General features: G+C 41.4%; 3 protein-coding genes across 3 annotated transcripts in view; all 3 read right to left on the reverse strand.

Moving 5' to 3' along the window:
• LOC144643512 (nucleolar complex protein 3 homolog) overlaps positions 1 to 17,226 on the reverse strand; it is a 115,023-nt gene that overhangs the window by 79,398 nt on the left and 18,399 nt on the right. The window lies entirely within an intron of this gene.
• On the reverse strand, positions 542 to 11,508 carry LOC144643469 (uncharacterized). The gene is made up of 12 exons (XM_078502731.1): positions 10,185 to 11,508; positions 7,461 to 8,458; positions 6,564 to 6,827; positions 5,563 to 5,756; positions 5,406 to 5,460; positions 4,107 to 4,167; positions 3,691 to 3,789; positions 2,679 to 2,825; positions 2,476 to 2,594; positions 1,114 to 1,272; positions 895 to 1,010; positions 542 to 768 (listed from the first exon to the last, which is right to left on the reverse strand). The coding sequence occupies exons 1-12, from the start codon at positions 11,267 to 11,269 to the stop codon at positions 706 to 708; spliced, it is 3,360 nt and encodes a 1,119-aa protein (XP_078358857.1). The 5' UTR covers positions 11,270 to 11,508; the 3' UTR covers positions 542 to 705.
• Positions 14,131 to 16,390, reverse strand: LOC144641850 (failed axon connections homolog). Its single transcript, XM_078500866.1, has 2 exons — positions 15,987 to 16,390; positions 14,131 to 14,813 (listed from the first exon to the last, which is right to left on the reverse strand). Exons 1-2 carry the CDS (start codon positions 16,379 to 16,381, stop codon positions 14,378 to 14,380), a joined length of 831 nt encoding a protein of 276 aa, XP_078356992.1. The 5' UTR covers positions 16,382 to 16,390; the 3' UTR covers positions 14,131 to 14,377.

Raw genomic sequence — 17,226 nt, forward strand, 5'->3', positions numbered from 1 at the left:
AATTGATGTAGGCATTATTCGTTTTTTTTAAGACTCTAATGAAATCCATTCATTCTGACAAAATAATTCCGCCTTCAGTACTTGCTAGACATCTAGCTACCTTACGTGAGCAGGAAACTCGGTCAAATAATTAACAATTATCCTGCGAAATCGCGCGGAATATCGCCTGATACTTGGCTAAAATCAGACGATATTCCGCAAGATTGAGCAGGATAATTGTTTTATTATTCAACAAATTGTCAACAAAACACAATTTGCACATAGAAAAACTGTAATTATGTAGCGCTTAACAAGATTTCGGAAGAATCTTCGCAACCTACGAATACCGCAAGATATATGTTATGTACGGATGACAGATATCGTTAACATTTTGACCATATATGGGCAGCGCGCGCATCTGTTGAATAATAACATGGGATACATGCGCATGGTATTTTAGTAGTTTATGCATGTGCGCGCTCAAGGTGGTCATCGACGCGATTACAGAATTAGACGTGACAGTTTTACTTAGCAGTGTAAAACACATTAAAATGACACAATGCCCAAGAATGTGACAATTTATTGTTGAACGAAAATGCGTATAAATATCCAATTTGTATAAATTCTCTATTCTTATATAAATAGTTGTTCAATATTGTTCTGTTTATTTCTGTATTAATTATCCCAATTTCATTTAAAGACCGATAGGTCATGGACTAAGCAATCTCATCCATAATCTGCTTTTATCCAAAGAACTCTGGCAAATTCTTGATTTTCTTGTTTTAAAGCCTGAGAAAGAAAAAAGCATACAGCGATAATTAGCAGGTGATGAGTTGCACAGTCCTCGCTACTCCTTTCTAAAAAATGCCTCAAATCGACTGCTTGTAGAACATGAATTATCATGTAGTTATTTACCGCGAGTTTCTTGACAATGCGCGCGTATTTTCTTTTACTGACGTCATCGTCCACATTCATGAAGTAATCTGATATCCCAATGTGCACTTCGATGCGCTCTAACCTCGAACAAGCACCTAACAGAAAATGCAAGAACAATTTAACTTTACTTCTATTTTTTGAAGCAAAAAAAAACGGTTGAAATCTTTAATTCAAATTCAAGTATTCATCTGTTGTTACCAAGCAGTTCCTTAATGGCGCCGGGAGAGACTGGGGTGAAGGTGAAGGAGATAGTTTCCAGGCCTCTTAGTCCACACAGACACATGGCGTGAGCAATTTCTTCATTGATAGCAATTGTTCGATCGAGTTCAAGCCCTTGAAGCCTCAGGCAACCTTTGGCTAAAACACAAAATAACAAAAGGGTGGTTAACGCGTGTAATCTACTGTGTAAGGGAAATAGACTTTGATCAGGCCTACGGACTCATCGACTAAGTATCTGACGATATTCCGCGTGATTTCGCAGGATAATTGTTAAGTATAAAAAGTGTTGTAATGTATATGAAATGATTCATATATGAACTGCGGATGTATATGAAAGTGATAAATGATCGTCGCAGTGAATTTCCAATTTAAGCAATTGGAATAAATAAGCCTGAAAAAATTCAGGGTTTCAAGGGGTTTTTAACCTCGTTACCTTTTAACCCGTAATTTATTTTGGTTTTTTTTTTTCCCCGAGAGAAAAATCATTTCACTCCTCTCGCGGGAAAATATGAACTCAAACAATTGACCTCGCTGCCAATGCCGGTGTGGCTTCAATAGCTCAGTTGGTAGAGCATCGCACCGGTATCGCGGAGGTCACGGGTTCAAATCCCGTTGAAGCCCTGAATATTTTCAGGCTTCTTTATTCCAATTACTTAAATTGGAAATTCACTGCGACGATCATTTAGCACTTTCATATAAAAAGTGTGTTATCAGATATGCGCATTGGCATTAATTCACTGAATTTAAAAAAATGCCAGAATTTTGCGACCACTTCGACCACTCGCACTTGATATGGGTCTTCTTTTATCACTCGTATGATAACAAACTAACTGAATTCCACTCAGTGCTATTTCTGAGTGTGGGGATGGAGGCGTGCATTCGAGTAGCGAATAAGCCTGGTTTTCACTAGCGACGCAAGCACAAGCGCAAGAATAACAGCTCTTATTTCACCGTAAAAACGGCTTCGACTCAAGCAAAAGCACAAGCGCATTGCAGTTTTATGCTTGTGCTTGTGCGTTCGGCAAGCACAAGAACAAGGATCAAAATTTGTCCTTTTTGCGTGATTTCGCTTGTGCTTGCCGGCTTGTGTTAGCGTCGCTAGTGAAAAGCAGGCCACAGACTCCTCAGTGGATAGAGCAGAGCGAGCGGAGGGCGGTCTGGGAGGGAAGTTGATCTGGGTGGGGAGGATGGGGAACCTGCAGACGCGCTCGGCTTTCCATTTATTTCCATATCTACTCTATACCACAGTAGGGAGCAGCCTGTTCGTAGGCTTCAGTAAAGACGTTGAAGAAGGGGAAAATCAATGGTCATATAATCAAAAAGAACGTTGATAGTGCTTACCAATATGAATAAGTCCCGCCGAGGTGAGACTGGGGCCGCCTATTGACAAATGGCGCATGTTTGGCCAGCAGTTTGCTATCGTTTCCAGGCTCTTGTCATTAAACCGTCCAGGATGGTCACTGGTGGAAAAAAAAAGTTGCGTTGGTTACATGATATATATGTCAAAACGATTTTAAAACATAATTGTTACTCAGCGGACTTACCACGGAAACATTGGCGGCACTCGAAGTGTGACAAGCTTTCGACACGCCCACAAGGCCCATAATGCCTCAGGGCAAGCAGGAAATGAGTCACTGATGTAAACCATTTGTTGCAGTTCCCTGCAGTGACAGCCTGCTATAGCCAAACACCTAGAAAAAGACAAGCATACAGCAAGCTACCAATCAACAGATCATTTTCGTATTCTCGTATTGCACTGAAATTGGCTTGCAATGGAGGCTAATGCGGGCAATCTTTTCAAATGCAAATGAAATGAAACCCTTTTTAATGATATTCCCCCGCATAAGCCTCCATTGCAAGCTAGTTCCAGTCCAATTCCAATAACAAGAATACGAAAACGGTCTATTGTACCTAGTGTGTTTTCTCGTGCGGACTTGCACCGATGAATAAAGCGTGAAGCAGAGGGATCCACTACCAACGAAAGCTCAAGTCTTCAGAAATGTGCTTGGGCGATTTTCACTTTCTATCACTGTTCGCGCGGGTCACCCAAAGACTTGATCGAAACCGGAGACCGCGCAAGAAAGGCTTCTGGCCCCCAGGCCAGGGACACCGGGGGACTCCTATGTGGCTATATGGATGTGCCGCCCGAGGATGTTTTGAGGTTCTCGGTCCTTAAATAGGGTATCGTGCTCCGTGTGTTCCCGGTGATCAGGGCCAAGCAAAAAAAGGCGCAAACGAAAAAAAGGACGATTCTGTAGATAGTAAAGCGAATAAAGAGTGCTGCCGTGGCGGACCCGGGGTCGTCGCGCTCCCCGAATGGGGTTTTCGTTTTGGCCGGGACTCGCTTTTTTCCTTATAGGGTCGGGTAAGACCCGGCGGCACAACCCTATCGAATTTATGGGAGTACCCCCGGGAGGGTACAGTTTTCCCTGCAATTATGTCGGAGTGACCTTTAATTTAAAAAATCTTTGTCCTCGATCATCTTCTTTCGAAATTCCAAAAGCAATTAGAACGAGTTATTCGCTGGGAGAATATTTCAACGTCAGTCTAACGCACCTGTCCGATATAAAGATACCGCAGTCCTCAATGTGCAGGCTCAGCAGGCTTGATCCAGGCGCCTTCAGAAGAAACTCCAGTCCTCTCTCTAAATAACAACTGGAACAAAATATCAAACCCCGTCATTATCAAGCAATGCAAGTACCTGTAGTAGCACACAAATAAAATATATGTCAACTATTAAGGTGATTCCACTGAATTGCATTGCGCATCCTTGCTGCGCATACGTTTTCGCGTCATTTAGCGCGTCTCGCTCGAAGAAGCTAAAGAAAAAGAGGGACATCTGGTAGTCTCGATTTATTTTGCGCCGACAAAGTTACGAATATACTTTGTAAGAAGTGAGGTAAAAAGAAAACCTTGATTCAATCATGTCAATAGTTGCTGAACACAATTTGTCCTACCAGCGCTAGCCTTACCGCATGTCCTCTGAAGAAGTCGACGTTTTACTTTTCTCGCTTGTCTTTATTGTCTTCACCCCTAGAAAATCACAAGACGACCAAAATATAACAAATCATAAGCAGTATAAACGTTTGCAAGGTTTCGCCCAAACAAGAGAATGGCGACGTTGATTTGTTTTTTTCAGGTTTGTATATTTGCTTCAGATTGTGGAGTCAAAAACACAGAAGAGTTTTAACTCAAAATCCGCGTATTATCTAAGACAACAGATGAGTGTAGAACTCATCGAAATGTTTCGAAAAACTGGCTATGGAAGTTATAAAAAGGGCTGGGAAGTGGGTGGTGAGTTACCCTTCGAATGACTAGCATCCCATCCAGGAGTGAGTAGAAATACTCCTATTTGCTTCATGCTACGGATAACGGGATTAGGCTCCGGCGGTAACACAGACTTTTTTTAACCAAAATATAATTGGGCCGGAAGGGAGCCGTTGCTTTTTGTCATAGTACATTCTCAGTGTTATAATTAGTATGTAAGTAAAATTTTAGTTAGATTTAAAAATAATGTCCACCAATTAGTAAATTATTTCTGCTGTGTGTACCTTATTGTTACTTATTTTCGCGGGACTTAATTTTCGCGATTTTCGCGATTTTCAAAAAGTCGCGAAATTTAAGACCCGCGAAAAAAGGTTCTCGCGAAAAAAAACGACGCGAAATTTAATACCCTTGTACATAATTCGTTATGAATATTCAACGTTGCCGTCAGTTTACTACATCATTACCTTGGTACAGTGGTCAAACTAGCTCTACTATGTTGCAAAGGAACATGTCAAACTGTTTTTAAAGTTTTGTTTTGTTATATGGTTTCGTTCAGTGTCATTGGAAACTTACATGTTGCAGTGGAAAATTTAAATCAGTTGGACCAATTTTGAGACTTACTGTTTGTTAATGTACACCAGTATTTTGACAATTTTCGCGAAATTTAGTTCCTGTAATCGTATTTTTTCTTGGCCAAATCGCGAAATTTAAGTCCCGCGAAATATGGCCATTCCATTTTCGCAAAAATAAGTAACAATAAGGTACCTTTTGACACTATAATAAAGTTTATTATTATTATTGTCAGTGGTTTCCACGCAAAAGTTACCATAGCAACAATAAAGATATGCCATTAATTTATAACATCGCCGCTTTTCTCGAAATAAAATGAGAAACTTTCAGCTAATATTTCATAAAATAAAGCTCAGTAGTTGCAAGCCTTCTTTAATAAACGCACAACAGCAGAGTTTCCCAGAGAAACATAATGTAGGAGAGTAACCACGAACCTTTAAGCTTTAAAAATTGCATGTAACTGCATCTTCTAGATATGACCTGTAGCGCCTGAAAAACAAACAACAACAACGTTGGTCCGTTCAATACTGAGTGAATCACATGACTGACGTTTTTAGAATTGAAATACGAAACTACTGTTCTTATACACACCATATTATTCAGCGGTATATCTTCCAAAGTCACGTGCTTCCAAAGCGCGGGATGCTCGCTCATTGCGCGCCATTCGCGGCACACTCGTGCCAGGCCACACAGTTCAACTGGATTCAGGTGTTGAAATATAAGTAATAAAGTAGCTCTCCTGCGTTGGGACGTGACGCGTTTGGACTGGGGACAAGGAACACCACCTTCAATGAAAAGAGATGATTCTGATAGCAGTTACTTTCAAGGGACGTCATGGCGGCCATGTTTGTTCACCGCCGGGAACAGAGGTCGAACAGAGGACAAAGCCGGTTCACGAATGAACTAAAGCCAAATTTTATTTTCCTTATTTAAGTTATAAATCTCTAAAAAAAGCAAACACTTTACAAATTCATTTTTAACGTTATCATTATGATTGGTCAACACTTAACAATGCGCCCTTATCTATAAAATGATGATGAAGAGGCGTGCCATTGAATTTGACCGGTTTCAAATTTTCTTATATCTTAATTGTTGCATCAGTGAGTGCAGTTTTCATTTGAGCGTTGTGAAACCAAAATCAAAGTAGTCACTTTGGCCAATTACAAAGGACACGGAAAATCCAGTGAACCAATCAAAACTCGAAGCAAATACAGGTACCCGCCACGAAGCGCGCGGGAAAACGTGTGTGAGTGAGTCACGATTGGTTTTCGTTTCACTTACGATTGGTCGAGTAAGTGGCGCGAGTTTTTGAAACCAATCACAAAACAAGGTAAAGCGAAACCAATGCAACCCAAGATTACTTTCGGCACTCAATTGAAAACCGCTTTAAATCCGGCCGTTCAGTTGCCCTCGGACTACAACAATTTAGTTCTCATTATAATTTTCAATTTACAGAATTGCGTTCGTTAATTTTTATTTAGACACGATAATTTTACAGCAGAGCTGGTACCCAATTACTGAATTACCATAGTAGAGCTAAATATTCTCGATATTTTCATTTCAACGTTTCAGCGCTGAAGAGTTCATTTTACCTTTGTTCATTAATCGGTTCCCTTTCTTTGGTGTCGACGTATTTATGGTGGATGGAAGACTCCCCCCGTCGAAAGATTCGTCTGCGAATACAGCCGCATCCTCTTCGTCACTATTCAGGGGGGTCACTGTTCTAAAACTGTCCGATACGCTACTGACTGTACCAACTGAATTTCTACGCCTCCTTGATTTCCCTAAACAAAGCTTTCCTTGAAAAAGTGATTTTTTTGAGCCACGTAGGCTATCACCATCCACTTCTTGTGACCCTGTGTTCAAAATAAAACAGGCACGCCATTAGATTGCCGCGGCATGGTTTATATATAGGATCTTTATCAACGCCACTTTTAATCTGTGCAACTCCAAGTTTTGGAACCGCCGATTTTTATATTACATCGGGGTTACACTGAGTCTGATCGGTATTCACCACTCCAGAAATGTCGGGGGAGACTGGGCATCAGCTCCCGAGTAACAGAATGTCTGAGATAGTTTGAATAGAAGCATGAGTAGATTGGTCAAAAGTTGCCCTTGGAGACCATCTACCAATCAAAGCTCGCTCTTGTTAACCAAACTAAGCTTGAAAGATCTGGGTTCCCTACGCTCGTTTATCAGGGTTACGGGACCCAGTTTAGCGCCACTGACGATATGACGGCGAAAATGGAGAAAAATAAAGGTACAACTTGACTACAGAAGACAAGCGCACAGGGCCTAATCCGAAAGAAACGTAAGCAAAGCAATTTGTAACTGTCTACCCTTTCTATTGAAGACGAAAATAACAAAATAGGAGTACGAGAAATTTGCCAGTTACTGCGTCAGGTTTTCGTGTGTTTTTTTTTTTTTTTTTTTTTTTTTTTTTTCAGAAAACCATGCTCTTTAGTTTAGAGTAGAAGTTTCATTCATACCTGAACTCGTCTTTTCTTTGGCGAATTTCCGTCTTAGCCTGCTAATGCTGAACTTGTGACCAGGAAGGGCGGGGGAATTCTTAAGGCTTTCGCCGAGTCCAGAATCTTGTCGGTTTTTATTGGGATAAGTTGGTCCTTTGTGATATATAGACGTCACTCCCGGTAGCTGCGAGACAGGTTTGGCCGTGGTAACATTCGCTTTAATGACATGCAAGTTGAGTTCTTCTCCGCTGGGGACTGGGGGGAGTCGCCGGCCTGATCCGCCACGAGACATTCTACGTACATCTGTTGTATCACGTGACACTTGCGATTCAAATGACGTAATGGAGAGAGTTTCATCAGAATGTGAGGCAGCGCTGTAGGTGCTTCGCTCACTGTCCAAACTTGTTCTCCTAGTAACTTGCGGTAGTTTTCGCCTTTTACCAGAGCTCGTTTTCCTAACCGGGCGTTCAGCACGAGTTTTCGAGTCCCTCAGACTAGTTCTTCTCGATTGAGAAAGCGGAGATACAAATCCTTCTATTGACGCAACCCTAGCCATCCTTACTTCATCTGGTTGAACAACAAGTCCAGCAGAAGATTGAAAACAATAGGCAAGGTTGATATCATCCTGGTCGATTGCGTTCTCGAATTCCGCAGGGAATGGTTCATTATCACTCAAATCATCTTTCAAATCGTTCTCTTCACTGAACTCAGAAGAGCATTTTAAATAATCTTCAAAGTTCATATTCGCCGATTGGTTTAGCTCTTCGATTTGGCTAGGCTGTTGGTATTCATCTCCTAAGTCCTCGTTTATAGGCTCGTATTGTCGGGTGCCTTCAGTAGGGTACTGGTGTTTCTCTTGTGTAGAGCCATCGTGTTCTTTTACAGACACTTGTCTATTTTTCTTCGCTTCTCGTAGTTGTTTCTCTAGTATTTTTATATAATCAGCAATTTCGTTCCTGGCTTCCAACTGCTGTTGGTTTGTTTCTTGTACGTATTCATTCATGGACTTCACAATACTGGAAAAGAAATTGTAGAAGAATTAAGACAAGAGGACAAAAACGTCAATACGAAAGAAAATGGTGACTCAAGCAAGGAGTCCGTGTGACAAAATGCCTAGAAAGACTAACATTTTGATATTCTTTTGGATTCATGTTGTAATTGAGTTTTTGAATATATAGGTCAGAACTTTTGACCAACAACAAACAAACCTCCCACGGCACAGACGGTCTTTGGGGGAAAGAGGGCATGACCAGCCGCATAGCCCATAGCCTATGGGCTATGCGGCTGGTCATGAGTATTGATCGTCTGAGTAGAAAAATAACAACAATAACAATTCAAGTTTTGGCTAAGCTGACCTATTTCACTGATATATGTCTCTTCAAAAGCATTCCAAACTTCTCCGCGACCCATTTAAGCGTAGGAAATTGTTCTCTCACTGCAAGACAGGCTTAAACCGAGTTGTTTGAAAATTAATCTAAAACTCGATGAAAAGTTGTATTTCACTCCTGACTCATTGCCTGAAAGCAATTAACAACGAAAACGATTGAACTGAACTATCACTGGAACATCTTGTTTGAAACGATCTTCATGCACGAAACATTGACAATCAACCTCAAATGAAAGAAAAAAACTTGACATTTTTTAGTTCGCGGAAATGTTGTTTCTCTCGCACCTGACAAAAGCAAAACGTGGAATTTGATTGGCTCACGCCAGTTAATGCACAAAAAATTTTACTTCGCGAGTTTAGTGAGTAAATTTCGGTGTGAATATGATAAAATGATCTTAGCACCAAATATGTTTCTTATTGCTCTGCGAAACTAGACGATTTTATTGCCTATTGTTCATCGCGCCGCGGCGTAAAAAAAAACAGCGAAAAACTGACTGTTTTTGAAGAACTCGCAAGCTTTTTTGCATCGATGATTTACTGTCGATTTTGATCAGTTTGTTTTCTTTATGTCCGTCAGAGGGAAGGCAGAAAATAAGTAGCTAAAAGATTTTTTGATAAAAAATTACTTAGTTTTCTCTTGACGTTGCTGTGTGTTGAGATGCTTTTCAATCACCTTCTTCAAATAACTAGATTAGAACTTAGAATGTGACATGCACTATTTACTGTCCAATTCATTTTAAACAACGCTCTGACTTTATATATGCAAAAAAATTAAACTACATCCAAGGTTTTAGATCATTCAAATACGCTGATAAACGAATATTTCACCATATTCTTTTACGTAAAACGCAAAAAGCCAATTAACTCAAATTAAATGAGCAGTATAATGAATATTTTGAATTAAAATTTATAAGGAACGATATTCTTAATGACTATCAATGGTTCGATTTTAGTTATAAGAATTAGAAATCTGAAACAAGAATAAAATGAAATCACACACTTTTCGAAAAAAACGGTGTTCGAGTGTTTTATGTGTTTTGTGACATTTTGCATAGCAGGTGTGTTTCTATAAAGAAATTAAAATTCAATTTAATTCGACTTTTTTGTTTTTCTTCCTCACATTTTAACGCTTAGCTGCGTAGCTTAAAAATCACTTTGTTCCGGTCTTGTAAGCCAATATTTTTTTACAATACAAGTAACTGCTACAAATTTAAGGCTAATTTTTTCATTAAGCAATATTCACAAACAATTAAAAACGAACCCAACAAGATCAATCTCGCTGTGAATATATTATTTAAACTCGGGTGATATTGCATGTTGTCACATGTTGAAACGCAATATCCAAATTTACAAACCTTTCCCACTCTTTAAGCTGCGAACTCAATTCGTGGATGACTTTCATATCTTCATTATGTCTTGACTCAAGATAACGCAACTGTTTCGCAAGGTTTGCTTCCTCTGCAAAGATTTCTTCCCCTTTTAGCTTGAGGACTTTCCCAGCGGAATCGAGAGTTTGAATTCCCAGCGATTGACCCGCATTCTTGGATAAATGTTTTGCACTTTCCTCTTTGGAAAGTAAAACGTTTTGAAGCTTCTCTGAAAGCGCTTCTATCTCCTGCTCACTTCTAATTACGGCTTCTCGCAAGGCATTTTTCTCATCACTTATTTTTTCCAGTTCATCGTCTTTAACTTTTATTTTTTTCTCAAAGGCAATTAACTTGTCTTGAACAGATAATATCTTTTCATCTTTCTCTTTGATATTCGCTGCTAAATCTCTAACATGGCTTTGAGAAAGCTCTAGTTCTCTTTCTCGCTGATCGCTGGTAAACGATACTAAACGCCGGTCACTTTCACTCCTAGCCAGTTTTTCTTTCAGATTATCCCTTTCTTCCATCAATACACGTAAATCTTCCCGAGTTTTGACGGCTTCCTCTCTCCTTAAAGTAAGCTGCATTTCGATAATTTTGCTATCTGGTAACGCCAGGCTTTCATCAAAACCGTTTGCACTACTGAGTTTGCTGCTGCAATTCGACAAGACAGAATTCAATCTCTGCTCTCGCAAACGCAAATCCTTGATATCTTGATAAGCTTTTCCCAGAGCGTCCACCACTTCCCAGTTGCTCCTCTTGGCTTTTAACAACTCGTTGTTGAGCCGTATTATGGCGGAATTGTCATTGCGACGGCAAACAAGCGAAGACGAAGGTGATGCGCTGTTCAGACATTTAACGAGTGAGATTGCTGAGTCTGCTTCTGTGTCAGATGCCGAGAAACGCTCCTCGTGAAATTCCATACTTTCAACTGAACAGTTTTCTTCCGCCGTTGTCGCTGAGTTTTGCGAGAGTCCTGAAGCGGAGGATGAGCTACTGTCGAACAATATCGAGCTGCTAGGTGATAGCTCTTCAGTTTCTTGTATAACCGGACTCATAGCGTCGTCAGACATTGAGCCGTCCGCACAATATTTTTTAAATCATTTCGTTTTTTAACGCACGCATTTCTTCGCTTGCTCAAACGTCAGCTCGAGTTATCGTTTGTGACGCAAATCTCGCTCGCGCAAGGAGAAACCGCTCTGCAAAATGCCAGCGTCTTGGTATTTCGAAATCTTTGCTTTGCCGAGTTTACGTAGAAAGCCATTTGCAGGTTTAAAAATGTGCTTGACTCACTGATTTGAGTTCAAATTATTCATAATACATCCAAGTTTGCGTTTGTTGACTTGAAACACACTGCATACCACTCGAACACACTAAAAACCTTGGCAACAGTTTACTTTTCACAGCGCGTGCCAAAAACACTAAAAGTTAGCTAAAGGCGCGAGGAAGTTTTGTTTTCTTCTTAGTCAAACAAATCGACAGTTGATTAAAAAGTGTTTGTTTTGAACGCGGTATATGAAAACTTAGGAGTCGCCTGATTAGAAACACTTAAAATACCTTTATACGAAATCGTTTATTTTGTTTCCAAGTATGGTGTCAATTTTTTACATTGTTAGAACGTAACGTTTTGCAGTCAAACTAAATCCAGTCATTTAAAGAAGGTTTTTTAAGCCGATCTGTTTTTTTCTTGTCTAAACTTTCGGTGACATCTGTTCACCTTCCTCAGAGTAAGTGAAAGTTTGTTGGTGCTCGCAAAATGTCTTCTACCGATCGTAATACTGGTTTCAGTATTTTCAATAAATCCAGACTTTTTTTAAATATAACTCATAATCCTATTATATTTCTGAATTTACATCACTCCGATTTTTGACTGTCTACAACAACATAAAAAAATCCGTTTGCTAAACATTCCCAGAATAGTCGAATAGTTCTTTCAGCCGTATTGAATTGTTTTAGAGAACTGAGCCAGGCCGATTTCTAAGTTTCTTTATTTCTTGCAACGTCCTAACTAGCACAAATTCATTTTGATAACAGTTGCAAACAAATGAGAAATAACGGGGAAAACAAACCAGTAAAAAACGCAAATTCAGTATTCTTGACTTTGCCAAAGGCGTTGGCCTCAAAAAACGCCTGTTTGTACACCTGCCTCATCAAAACAATAGTTCAAAACATCGTATGATATTTTGCCAAGCAAAAGTTTGATTTTTTTAAATATTAATTAGCCTTAAATAAGGTTTAGCGGCTGCTATATAAGTTTTAACAATTTAAAATACAAGGGAAACTGTCAGGCGAGTAATATTGAGACATAATGAAAACACACTCTATCATCTTTATTGTTCAGCATTAAATCCCAGGGGGGTACTCGAAGTATACATGACGGGGTGGGGGGGGGGGGTTCCGACGTATTTTTGGGGTTGAAAATTTAACGTTGTATTTTTTGGGTCAACCAAGGGATCTGTCACGTATTTTTTAGGTCCTAAAAAAATACGTGTATTTTTGTCATCTCCGAGCGAATCGTTTCGGGCGTTGCGACAGTGAATCAGCTCAGAAAAATATCACGAACAGGTCTTATTGGAATTCTGGAAATTTTGATGTCAGGTATTTTTTTGGGTCTAAAATCAGGCTGCGTATTTTGGGGTTGCAATATGAAGCTCCGTCGGAAAATTACCCTTTTTTATTTGAATCTTTTTGACTAAACGCTAGTTCAAGTTATTTTGTCTTTTAAATAAGCGATTTTTTTTTAACTGTTGTCATCTCAGTTATATAATGATCTTTTTAGATGTAAGGTTCATCATGTCACGAATGTCAGGAAAAAAAAGTCTAACGGGAATCGAACCCACGACCTTTCAAACACCGGGCGGGCGCTCTATTCATTGAGCAAGGACATTTACTATGGGGGAGGGGGGGGGGGGGGGCAGCACAAAATTGGTTTCGCAAGACACAGATCGTTTTATCAGGATCATGCTTGGCGGGATATTATGGTGTAGGACTTTCAACAAACTCCTGTTCCCAAAATGCCACTAGGAGTGGTCCGCAATCTGTTAAGATTGTATTTGACATTACCTGTGGCATCGGTGACTTCAGGAGCGTAAATTTTTTGCCCTGCTCTCCGACGTCTAAAGAACAACCCAAAAAGCACTTTCTAAACTTTAGAGCTCAGAAAGTTTTTAAATAGAGTTTTTAAAGATTTTTTTTCTTGTTTTTTTTTCATGAAGCAGGATCGTCTATAACTGCCTAGTTATGCATTGTCGCAAATTGATTACGGACAAAACGTTGTTGAAGACACTTTGGGAAATTTGAGTAGGAGGATGCACCCCCTCGGGGGGGGGGGGGTATGCGCTTGGCTCGGAGTACGATGCTCCACCCCCCCCCCCCCCCCCCCCACGTTTCAAAACGCTCCGCCGCCTCTGACTAGGTTCATATGTGACACGCATCTTGCATACTGCTAGGATCAGCAATGTCGATAGCCTACTGTATGGTGATAAATAAAGAATAATGGTAAATTTTAAGCTCGGTAGTGAAATGAGAAAGATGTAATGTTAATTATGTCAGGTGAGTGGGACTGAGAGTTTTCTTTGCTCGTGGCATTTACTTGTTGAATAGCTAATCTTAATTTGCATTAAGTTCTTTGTCCACAAGCAATTTCTTTTCCATTTTGTGACAATTTCTGCTGACTCATTTTGGAGTTGTTTTGGAGTTGTCATGTTTGTTGCAATAAAGAAAAAGTATTTCATAGAAAAAATCCAAGTGAACTAACGAACACATGAGCTTTTTCTCACAAGGTGTGTGCCCTTGACTAGAGTATCAGCTAGCTTGCATTCTGATTGGCTACTCAGGGGCCATCCATATGACAAGGATAACACGTCTATTATCAGGTTTAATATTATTTGTTGTCAACAAATGCAGAAAAATGTACAAGGATGGAAATAAGTGGACAAACCTCGATGGAAATATGAGGTTTTGGTGCATTTAAACTTGGAATTTTCAGCTAGTTAGAGTTCCACAACTTTTTCAACTTAGCATATTACATGCAATTTTTCACAGCTTCAAGGCAACTGAAGATAGATTAAGAAAGAGCTACCTGCTCAATGTTAAATGACAGTATGTTAAGTTTTAATCCAGTAGAGTGAAAGTCAAGGTCACTGGATGTGATAGCTTAATGGTCTTAAAGTACATGTCACTCATGACTCAGAATGAAACTTTTTCCTATGTGCAATTGCCTCATCCCAGTCTGACCAGTATCTCTCCTTCATCCTCTCACAATAACCAAACAAATTCTTGAACTCACTGTGAACAGCAGCATTTTGTGGGGAGTGCTTGTCTTGCCACACAAATTCTGCCAGCAAGCCAAACACTGTCGCATCCACAAGAGTGGGCTCCTGACCCATGACAAATGGTTTTGCATCCAAATAATCTGACAATGTCTGTAGGTCTTTCTTGGCAATGGAATAGACTTCATCTTTCTTGTGACGGCCTATGCCATGAGCACTTAACTGAGCTTTTACTCCCCGCTGGAACATTGAGAAGTAAAAGTCACGTTTTCGTTGTGATGCTTTGGGGAAGAAAAGGTTTGCTGTGTACGTTGTGTTATCTATCCAGCGATAATATACCATTGTCCTGGAGGTAAATAAGAGTGGAATACTGTGACAAGCTCTATTTCAAAAGGTTTAAAATGTCTTCACCCAGGTCCTTCATTATTACAACCCAAAATAACAGGTGTAGGCGTCCTCACATCACACCTATTCCCACACGACACCAAAGACCATTCACATCACAGCACAACACCAAGAGCGCAAGATGCCGAGACAGCCAGAAGACGACCAGGTGAGGGAGAGACAGCAGAACGAACACACCACAAGTCTGGCCTGAGAAGTCGCACGGAGAACTCAATGCGGAACGGGGGGACCACGAGGCCCAGAGACGGCCCCGCAGGCGGGCGGACACAGCCAAGAGCGCACGGTCACACAACAATACGTGTCACACAAAATAAGTCATCTGAATGCCAGTTAAGTTATGCAATTGCAACCTTATGCCATGTTTGTGTAACACCCTGGGCAGGGTTGTAGGCAGGGGTGCAATCTGATGAGTGCATCCACACTCCCCCACCCCTCTCACAGGCAACAAAGGCCAGCATTATTAGGGAGTGAGAGTCAAAATGACTCTCAGAATGCAGGAAATGTGGACTTCAACAACTTGATTTATCAAAATTTCCCAGGGAGAATACCTCCAGACCCCCTTAGATGCTCATGCCTTTGATGCTAGACCCATCAAAATCCTGCTTAAGGCCCTGCTGGGTTTTATGTAGCTATCACTGAAGATCTTCAGTATAGGCATTTAAAGCACGCAGCTTATTGTAATCTTTGGACTGATGAGCTGGTGAGGTGTACTCTCTTATGTGGCCCAAGCAGGAACGTGCTACAGGACTGGGTATGTTTTTGGGGGATTTATGTCTTGAACAAGGCATCTGTCTGGAGTTTTTATGATGGGTAAGCTTGCAAAAATGGGTATGCATGCACTCATTGCAGAAGGCTAAATAGACTAGACTGTCTTAAACAAGGTCAGAGGGCAGGGCAAGGACAGGACAGCAGCCATGCACCCAAATTAACATGTCGTGATGAATTGCCAAACCTGCCCACCCTCCCTCTCCTCCCTCTACCCCTCCCTGCCTCCTCAAGTCCTTTCCCCAGCCAGGGTGGGGTGGAACCCTAGCTGACATAAACTTTGTCAGGTTCACCTTTCAGACAGTGTCCCTCTCATTTTGTTGGCTTGAATTTTGTCTCCTGAACTTACCAATAAGTATTTTCTTCTACCATAGTCTTGATGGCATGAGAAACAGCCTTTTCTGTTTTGCTTAGCTTGTCATCAAATGTCACCTTGAATTCATCGTTCAGAAAAGCAATGCAGAAGTTAGAATCTGCAATTCTCTTTCCATTGTATTCGATCCAAGGTATCTTCCCTTTGGAGGACATTTTTGGCACGAACGAATTCTCGTACGGAATATCGGCCATTCGAAGGTAAGTTTCTAATTTCAGTGCAAAGTTGGAAATCATTGGAACGCCATCAGAGATAGGAGGCTGATGTAACAACACAACGCCACTGGGAACAGTTACCTTTGGAGCATTAGCACCAGCAATGGCATCTTTTAAGAAGAAACGAACTAGAGTTGAGCGCAGACGGGCCGCCATTTTGTCTTACCTTTTGGTGAGAACTGCTGGCTGGCATACGACAGGCTCAACTGTTCGCGAAGAAAGTGGGAGCAAGGACAAAACAGCGAAAGTAGTAGGGGTGGGTGGCGGAAAGCCAACGAACAGACAGGGGGAAGGAAGTATTGTTTCGGGGACGCCCGGCCGGACGGATCCGGGGGACGGCGGACAGTGAGGGAGCGAGGGCCCCGCCCGCGGGGAGGGGGGGGGGGGGAGCAGGGCGGCGGGGCCGGGGGGGGGGGGGGGGGCAGGGGGGGAGGGCCGGGGGGCGGGGGGCCGGGGGGCCGGGGAGAGACAAGGGCCCCCCCCCCCCAGACGGAGGAGGGGACCGACGAAACGCGACCGAGAGACTTTGATTTTTTCGTGTCATCAGTCTGCGATACATTATTGCCTAAATTTCTAGCTTTTTCAAACTTCCATTTTTGATACTGGGTATTTTCATGCCTTGTACTATTTTTGCAGGTGGAGAGGTACAATTCCGTTTTTATTTATTTATTTATTTTTTTTTTGGGGGGGGGGGTGGGGGGCAGGGGTCTCCCATCGTTTCTTTTCAACGTAAAAAGGCTTGAAAATGAATGCAACCTGTGTACATGGCCAGGACTGCAGGGAGGATAGGAAGTGAGAAAACCGGTTCGGGCGGAGCATTAAGAGACTCCACCCCCCCCCCCCCCCTGCAGTCCTGGCGTATTTCCGTATTTCACGCGAAATGGGTGTACATCAATTTGGATTTTGAAATCAGGGGTAGATCTGAAGATCGAAGGACTACGTAAAGCGCGGGGGATTCCCTGAGCCCACAATGTAACACCGTTGGCCCATAATATGTGGCA

This window comes from Oculina patagonica, chromosome 2 (assembly GCF_052425735.1).
Source record: "Oculina patagonica isolate OP01 chromosome 2, crgOcupat, whole genome shotgun sequence".
NCBI classification, from domain to species: Eukaryota; Metazoa; Cnidaria; class Anthozoa; order Scleractinia; family Oculinidae; genus Oculina; species Oculina patagonica.